Raw genomic sequence first — 9,663 nt, 5'->3', positions numbered from 1 at the left:
ACACTACTACAATACAGCTACAGATCTACTACCTACAAGCTAGCATAACACTACTAACAATAACAGAACTAACACTACTAACACATAACATCCAGCACACTCTACTACATAAAATATCACTCTAACTACATACAGCACAATCACTAGCATACAGACTACCCTACCACATATTGCTACATTCTAACTACTATACAGCTACACTCTACTACACTTAACTACAGCTACAATCTACTAGTAAAGCTATCAATCTACTACATACAGCTACAATCTACTACATACACTACTCAGCTACAACATTACTACATACAGAACTCTACTTACACTCTACTACATACAGCTACACTCTACTACGACAGCTGACACACTACTACATACAGCTACACTCTACTACAATACAGCATACACCTACTACAGTACAAACTAACAATCTACTAATACAGCTACACTCTACACTACAGCTACTCACTACATCACTAGCATACAGACCTTGACTACGTACAGCTACACACTATCAGTACACTGACATACAGCACACTTACTAATACAGGCTACAATCTACTACTACACTACTACTACTACCGTCAATCTATGTTAACTACCTACTCACGTAGCTACAACAGTCTACTAACTACACTTACAAGTACGATCTCCTACGTACACTACCACAACACCCCCCACGCTCATCTATACTACATACTTACTACACTTCAATCACTCCTTACTGACCACTACTACAGTACACTACTACACGCTACAGGTCTACTACTAATCTACATACAGCTACACTGCTACTAACACTCTAACTACATACAGCTACACTCTACTCACAACTAGCAAACTCTAGCTACAATACTAGGTTACAGCACACTCTACTACCGTACAGCTACACTGTACTACTACGCTACACTGTAATTTAATAAGCTACACTCTACTACGTACAGGCTACACTTACTACATACAGCTACATCTACTACATAAGCTACATCTACTACATACACTACATACTACGTCATGCTACATCTACATACACTAACTCTACTAAATAACAGATACACTTACTACTACATAATCTACATCTCTAATACAGTTACACTCTACTACATACAGGCTACACTACTAATACATACACTCTACAACTACGACTACCTACTCATAGCTACATCACTAGTACCAACTACTGTACTACATTACAGCTACACTCTTACTTACATACACTACACTCTACTACATACAGCTACATCTTACAATCAGTACATCTAATATGACTACTGTAATCGCTAACTACTGCTACTACTAAAATACACTCTACTCTACTACTACAGCTACACTTACTACATGAAGCTACACTCTACCCACCGTGTGCCGACTACCACGCACAAGCCATACAACATACCTCTCCCCACACACACCTATTCACCACACCCATGCTTTCTCTCTACAGCCTTTCCCCTGTTTCTATGCCTCGCTCTCTCCCTCGTTCTTAAGTAACTGCCTCGTCTTACTACTGCCTTTCTCTCCCTCGTTCTCTATGCCTCTCTTCTCCCTCTTCTCTATTGCTCTCTCTCTCTCGTTCTATACTGCCTCTCCTCTCTCCTCGTTTTCTATTGGCCTCTCTCTCTCCATCGTTTCTTGCCTCTAGTTCTCTCTACGTTTATGCTCTTTCATCTCCTACCCTCTTTCATACCCTCTATCTCTCCACTGCTCTCTATCTCTCTCGTTCTCTCTCCTCTCTCTTTACTGGCTTCTCTCCTCCTCGTTCTCCTCCCACTGTCCTATGACTCTCTCACTGCCTGCTCTCTCCCTCGTTCTCTAGTGATCATTGTGACATCTCTTCCTATTATTTCTAGTTGCTGTATTGTGTTGTATTTTGTCTTTGTTGATGGTGAAGTTAGACTGAGCTGTTTTTGAGGACAACGTATTCTTCTCTCTCATCATCTTCATCATCAACATTGTATCTATATTCTAACCATCTAATACTTCCTTCAGTCTGCGTTCCGTCTGGTTCGCTCTGGTTCCGTCTGGTTCCGGTGATATACATCAGACTTTGGAACCTTCGATTACTCTCTTTTTGCTACTCTATCTTGTTACTCCTGCTCATACAGCATCCATCCTTCACTCTCCTAATTCCATCTCTGCGTCTCTCTCTTTGATCCTCGCCTTTATTTGCCTCCTCCACTCTTACCTTTCCATCACTCGCTTGATCCCCATATCCTGGTTCTCACAATCCCCCATCCCCTTTCTCCCCTCCCCTGTTTCCTCCCCACTTCTCCACCTTTCTCTCCCCCACCTCTACAAATCTCACTCTCTATTGAGCATTAGAAGAGAATATGAACAGAACAGAATTGACCAGCCATTGAAAGATTTTCTGAACATGAATTATGAATAATAGTAAATCGATTGTCACTAATAATAATCGTCCCCCCCCAGGGCAGGTCTGTGTAACACTGGCCCTACAGACTGGTTTCATCGTGGACAAACAGCCAGGTAGGAGTGTGCGATCCGTCAGAGTTCCGAGCAGGTGAAGTGTTCCTGGCCAAGGTCATCGAGGAACTGGAATTTGGACATGACGCCGAGAGAGGGTCGGAGTGGTCAACTATGCCAGCCGCGTCCAAGAATGAGGGTGTGTGTGTTATGAGTGGTGAATATAAGAATTTGAATGGACTCCATAACGACTTACATTCACTGATGTCCACACGTTCTGATGATGCCCCATCTGCTGACTCTCCATGATGTAATCTACATGTTCACGAGCCAATGTTTGTCCCCAAAAGTTCCAACGATCAATCTATTTAGATGTACCAACACAAACACACACAACACACACAGACACAAGTCCACACCCACACACACACACACACACACACACACACACACACAACACACACACCACACAACACCACACACAAGCAGCAAAATCAGCACAGCACACACCTAACTGCCTCTCTCCGCTTGTCCTCGAAGACACCCATAACCAAGTGCAGGTCTGGTAAAGGCCTGTGACTAAGATCGAGCCCCTTGCGACGGCAGCCGATGACCGGCTACTGCTATCCGTTCGCCCGTATAACGAAGCTTTCAGCGGAGCTGAGGGCGCCGCGGGCAGCCCAGAGATCAGCAAGTAGGTTATAGCACACCAGACCAGGGTCAAAATCTATCTGAAATCTTTAAAATACTTACATTTTCTTTAGCCTGCCTGTAGTGCCAGACTGGCTGGGATTGCGGGACTTTCTATATTGGCCATCCAAAGGAAGCCAATACATAGCACCTTGGCTTCAAACAACACCTTCGCCATTTTGTCTCAGCGACGCGGCTGTGTTGGTATGTCTCATGACTAACCTGGTCCTATTAAATCAACTAGTCTATCCAACTAATGTCATATCGTCCATATCTCCTCCAGGTGGCACATCATCGTGAACAGACGGTCGCCCCAGGACAACGAAAGATGTGGGGCGCGTGCCCGGAAGCGGTATCGAGCTATACGCCAGTGGCGTAGGTGCGTGTAGACCTGGGAAAATACCGCTGAAAGCAGACGCAGCCAGACAGCTGGACGACCACGTGGACTACGTAGAAGAGCTTACTCCACGTCATCCGAGAAACTCACCGAAGTTGCAAGGAGGCTTCTGTGTGAGAGAGGGAGGGAGAAAGCGGAAGGACAGGAAGGACACGAGAAGAGGGGAGAAAGAGGGAAGACAAGGACAAGAGAAAGGGGATGAAAGAGGGAAGGATCAGAGAAAGGGAGAGAGGGAGGACAGAAGAAGAGCAGGGAGAGGAAGAGGGATCCAGGAGGACAGAGAAAGGAGGGGAGAAAGGGAGGACAGGAAGCGTACAGAAGAGAGGGGAGAAGAGGGAAGGACAGGAAGTGACAGAACAGACGGGGGAGAAAGAGGAAGGACAGGAAGGAAAGAGAGAGGGAAGAGCGGGAAGGACGGAAAAGGAAGAGGGAGAAAGAGGGAATGAAGAGAATGGAATCATAAGATGGCCATACTAGAAAAGACTAACATTGCAAATTGGTCTGATATGTTACTGATAAGTGGTCTGTTCTAGTGTGCCTATATGACAAGAAGGATGGGAACTAAGAAGAGTGTGTTGACAAGGAGAGAGGATGTGTTTGAACAGGAGAGAGGATGTGTGTTGACAAGGAAGAGAGATGTGTTTGAAAGGAGAGAGTTGGACAAGGGAGGGAGAGTGTTTTGACAAGCGAGAGAGTGATGTGTCGAGGGAGGTGTTAAGGAAAGTTATCAGGGGGAGGAGGATGATGTTACAAAGGATGAAAGGAGTCTTCACCATCATTCGTCCTTTTCTTTCATCCTCACGCAAAGGAGTTGGTGGGTGTGGGCCAGGGTAAGGTGTCATTCTCAGTAACTCCTCCTCCTCTGAGGGTGAGACTGAAGGCTTTCTGATGAGTGTTCACTAGTGTTAGATCAAATCAAAGTCGTCAATCAGCTCGCAGCCCTTGGTGGGACTCCATTTGCTAGCTGTTTGAATGGCGCTTGTAATCACACAATCTGTTGGATGACCCTCAGGGGTGGACTGCATGTAAACAGGGATGGATTCCCTATGGGACGAGCCATACCGACAGTGCATAATCTGGCAACTACCAATTTCCTTTTCTAATCCCGGGAATTTCACATATTTGATTTCAGATGGGGACTAATAAACGCATCTTGGTCTAAGCGGGTAAAAAATACTCTCCAATCTCTCCACCCCTGTCTCTTTATTAAAGATCGCGAGGCGAGTCTTCTACAACAAACATCAGATCCAGTAGATCCTACCGGAATCCTTTTAGAGATGGCATTAGTTAGGGATCCGTTAAAATCAACTGAGATATTTCCCTCCAGTATTTCAAAACTGACATAGTGTTATTCTGTACCCCAACCCTCACCGACCCCCCTGTGGTGTGTGTGTGTCTGCGAGCGTGTTTACGCTGTGCCCTGCATATGTGTGTTGTGTGCGTTTGTGTGGTGTACGGGGTGTCGTATGTGGTGTGTGTGGTTCTCCTGTGTATGTTGTACTGTGAGCATGCTAGACACAGTGGCGGATCCTGTGTGCCATGAGATTGACTGTCAGCAGGTTTGTGACAAAAAAGTCAATACACAAAATACATACGAAATCAAATTAACTAAAACTACTAAGGATAGAAAAGAACACAAAGAACACTAACCTATGAAAACGTCAAAATAAATAAGAAAAAATATAACCGAGTCAAACGTGCAGAACAGCATCAAGAGCAACCTAAAAAAGGGTCAATCAAAAGTTGTGCCTGGCAAGAGGGCTTCAGTCTACTGAGATGCAAAAGTCGCAGCGGTGAGTGTGTATGTGTTTAGTGTGTGTGTGTGTGTGTGTTGTGTGTGTTTGGTGTGCTGGTGTGTGCTGTGTGTGTGTGTGTGTGGTGTGTGTGTGTGTGTGTTGTGTGTGTGTGTGATGTGGTGTGTGAAATGATGGAGAAGAGAGAGTAGTCTGTGTGTGTGTTGAGAGAGAAAATTTAGAATGTATGATTTGTAGAATTTTGAGTGTGATGTTGTACAAATCGCCTTCAATCCCCCCAGCTGCAGTAATGCGGCGCACAGACGTGGAGTGGTTCCTGATGCGATGGTTCTAAGAAGTGTGCGTCCAGAGAAAGCTTTGAGCTGGTCAAGAAGTGGATCAACCAGATCGTAGACAAACTGCGAACGTTCGAAGAAACCCCCCAACACTACCACACGAAAAAAAAAAGACCAAGGCTATGAGTTAAGGACTGGCAGTAAACTTCCAGCTCTGGGTCAACAGGTGTGTGGTGTGTGTGTTTTAATAAATGACGATTAAACAAGGATTACAAATAGAGGTTAACTTATTAATTTATTTATGTATTGTAAAACTTTTGATAACTGTGTATCACTTCACACACCTCTCACCCTCTCGTCCTCCCCTTCCGGTCTAGGAGTTCCTCTGCGGACGTTACAACAAACAAGAAGGACTGAAGGACGCGGTGAAGAAGATGGCCTACATGGTAAGAGGGGGACAATGACAGGAACAGGCCCTCGCTACCTCGACCGACAGCAGCTTTGCACCCAGCATGGTGGGGCCAACGGCCGGGGTCGCCAAGGTCGGCATTGCTTCACCGAGGGACGGCCAGCAGGAACTATCTCAGGAGAACGCCGCCAAGAAGGCCAGGAGCAAGGTGAGGAGGGAATGAAGGAAGAGTGTTTGAGGTGTGTGCTGAATAACGGATGTGAGTGAAGGAGCAAGGTGAGGGATAGGGACAAAGGAAGAGTTATAAGATGTGGAAGATGTGTGAAGGAGCACCAGGTGAAGGGAGGGAAAGAAGGAAGAGTGTTTAAGTGGTGTGAACGGATTGTGGTGAAGGAGCAAGGTGAGGGAGGGAAGAAGGACGAGTGTTTAAGTGTGTGAACGATGTGTGAAGGAGCAATGGTGAGGGAGGGAAAGAAGGAAGAGTGGTTTAAGTGTGTGAACTGATGTGTGCAATGCAATGTGTAGTCATCTCAAGGGTAGTCACGTTAATTTTGTGACGTTTTACTGTAGGATCCCTCCCTGGTATCTGTGTCTAATGCATTGGTCTTTCCTAACACCCACCCTCTCTCTCCCTTCACCTCTCGCTTCTCCCCCCTCGCTCTCTCCCTATCCCGCACCTCGCTCTCGCTCCTCTCTCCCCCTCCGCTCTCCTCCCCCCTCCCCCTCGTCCTCTCCCTCCTCACTCTCTCCCTCCCCCCCTCTATCTCTCTCGGTTTTTAGGATGTATGCTGGGGCGTGGGTAATGCTGTAGAGGTGAGTTGAGGGCGATAGCATCAAGCCAAAGGAGAACTGACTTCTACACTGCTGATTCTCAAGCATTGACAGCCATCGCTAAGAAGCTGCAGATCAACATCTGTTCAGGTCTGGACACACCCTTTCTCTCTCTCTCTTTACTGCCTCTCTCTCTCCCTCGTTCTCTACTGCCTCTCTCTCTACTGCCTCTCTCTCTCCCTCGTTCTCTATGACTCACTGTGACTCTCTCTCTCTATTTATCTCTCTAGCTTGCTGTATTGTGTGTATTTTACTTTGTTGAGGTGACAGTAGACTGAGCTGTTTTTGGAAAACGTATCTTCTCTCTCTCATCATCTTCATCATCATTGTATCTATAACTCTAAACCATCTAATACTTCCTCTCAGTCTGGTTCCGTCTGGTTCCGTCTGGTTCCGTCTGGTTCCGGGTGATTAATACATCCAGACTCATTGACCTCTCATTCTCTCTTTTTGCTCCCTCTATCTTGTCTCCCTTTCATACCATCCATCCCTTCCTCCCTCCCTAATATCCCACTCTCTCGCTCTCTCTCTTTGCTCCTCCCTTTATTTGCTCCTCCCTCTTACCTTTCTCCTCACTCCTTGCATCCCCATACCTGGTTCTCACTCCCCCTCCCCACTCTTTCACTCCCCCTCCCCACTGTTTCCTCCCACTTCTCCCTCTCTTCCTCTCCCCCACCTCTACAAATCCCTCCTCTCTCAATTGAATTCGAAGAGAATATGAACAGCAGAATTGACCAGCCATTGAAGATTTTCTGAACATGAATTTGAATAATAGTAATCATTGTCACTAATAATAATCTCCCCCCCCCAGCGGCAGGTCTGTGTAACACTCGCCCTACAGACCTGGTGTTCATCGTGGACAGCAGTAGGAGTGTGCGTCCGTCAGAGTTCGAGCAGGTGAAGGTGTTCCTGGCCAAGGTCATCGAGGGACTGGATGTTGGACCTGACGCCACACGGGTCGGAGTGGTCAACTATGCCAGCCGCGTCAAGAATGAGGTGTGTGTGTTTGAGTGGTGAGATATAGAATTTGAATGGACTCCATAACTGTACTTACATTCACTGATGTCCACACGTTCTGTATGATGCCCCCTTCTGACTCTCCTGAGTACTACATCACAGCCATGTTGTCCCCAAAAGTTCCAAGATAATCTATTTAGGATGTACTCACACACACACACACACCTGTGTGTTGTGTGCTGTGTGTGTGCTGCGTGTGTGCTGTGTGTGGTTGTGTCGTTTGTAAGTACATCCCTTACAATAACTATTATCCTCTGGAACTTATTGGGGACAAACATGCGCTGTGACATGAACGATCACTCAGGAGAGTAGGAAAGGGCGGCATCATATCAGAACGTCGTGCGGGACAATCAGTGAATGCTCAGCTACAGTTCTATTGTGGCAGTCCACTTCAAATTCTATTATTCTCACCACTCAGAACGCACACCACAGCCTCATTCTTGCACGCGGCTCGGCTATATGTTGAGCTCACTTCCGACCACGCCACTCCTGGCTGTGGCGTTCAGGTCCACACATCACTAAGTCCCTCGATGACCTTTGGCCAGACACACCTTTCACCTGCTCGCAACTCTGACCCGGACGCACATCTCCCTACTGCTGCTCCTACCGCATGTAACACCAAGAGTCTCCCTGTCTAGGCCGCAGGTACACAGACCTGCCTGCGTGGGGGCGCGGCGAGATTATTATTAGTGACAATGATTTACTATATTCAACTTCACTGTTCAGAAAATCTTCAATCGGCAAGCCTCGGCTCAATTCTGCTCTTTCATTATTCTCTCTCGCAATTCAATTGACGCAGAGGAGGGCATCTGTTTATGAGGCGGAGCCCGTCGGGGTCGGGACAAAGAGACGGAGACATATGTGGCGAGTAAACAGCCGGCGTCCAGGGATCGAGGCGGGCTGCGTGGAAAGCAGTGGGGGAAGTCGGGGAGTGAGAACCAGGTCCTATTGGGATCAAGGAAGTCGAGGAGAAACGGTAAGAGGGAAGGAAGCAAATAATAGGGCCAGGAGCAAAGAGAAGGACCGAGCCCGGAGGAAGAGTGGGATCTCATTATGGCGAGGGAGGTAACGCGGTAATGGATGGTTATCTGAACAGGGAGACTAAGCCTACGCATGGCACAGCAACAAGATAGAGAATGACGACGGTCAATGAGCTGATTATTTAATCACCCGGAAAACCAGATCAACACTCGAACAGGACTTGCGAAAACAGACGCCGAACCAAGACTGAGAGGGGAAGTATTAGTATGGTATCTGTAGTAGCTTCTATAGATACAATGAATGCCATTTGCAAGATTGATCGCAACAGAGAGAATGCATACGTTTTCCCAAACAAAACAGCTCCAGTCTACTGTCTACCCTCAACCAACGCTATTCAAACCACACAATAACAGCACACGGCTAGAGAGATAACCAATTAAATACGAGAGAGAGGCAGTCACACTGCAGTCCATACGCAAGCCGCCGGCGAGACGAAGAGAGCCAGTAGACCGAGAGAGCTCAGTAGAGAACGAGGGCACGAGAGATGAGGCAGTATCAACGAGACGAGATGTAGAAAACCACCCGGCCCTAGTATGTAGAAGAGCGGCCAGTAGAGACAACGAACGTGAGACGAGACGAACGGTTCAGCTTAGAGATCAGACGACCCGGCGAGAGAACAACGACCGGGAGAGAGACATCGACAGAGCTAAGAGCGAAAGCGATTGGCCAGTTAAGGAGAACGCAGGGAGATGAGAGCCAGCGCAATAAGAGAATCGACGGGAGAGACGCAGAAGGGACCAGCTATTGAGACGACGGGACGAGACGAGACGGAGCAATACGCAGAACGAGGAGACCGAGAAGAGATCGGCCAAGTAGCAGAGAGGCGAT

The 9,663-nt window shown here is 47.1% G+C and overlaps 1 protein-coding gene across 1 annotated transcript in view; it reads left to right on the top strand.

The window, feature by feature from the left end:
- The window catches only part of matn1 (matrilin 1), a 26,066-nt gene that overhangs the window by 3,155 nt on the left and 13,248 nt on the right, over positions 1–9,663 (top strand). Inside the window, 1 exon segment of the mRNA XM_023976548.2 lies at positions 7,589–7,773. Within this exon segment, the coding sequence (XP_023832316.1) occupies positions 7,589–7,773 (185 nt within the window).

Source organism: Salvelinus sp. IW2-2015, linkage group LG31 (assembly GCF_002910315.2).
Source record: "Salvelinus sp. IW2-2015 linkage group LG31, ASM291031v2, whole genome shotgun sequence".
Classification (NCBI taxonomy): domain Eukaryota; kingdom Metazoa; phylum Chordata; class Actinopteri; order Salmoniformes; family Salmonidae; genus Salvelinus; species Salvelinus sp. IW2-2015.
This window is presented reverse-complemented; position numbering and strand designations above follow the sequence as displayed.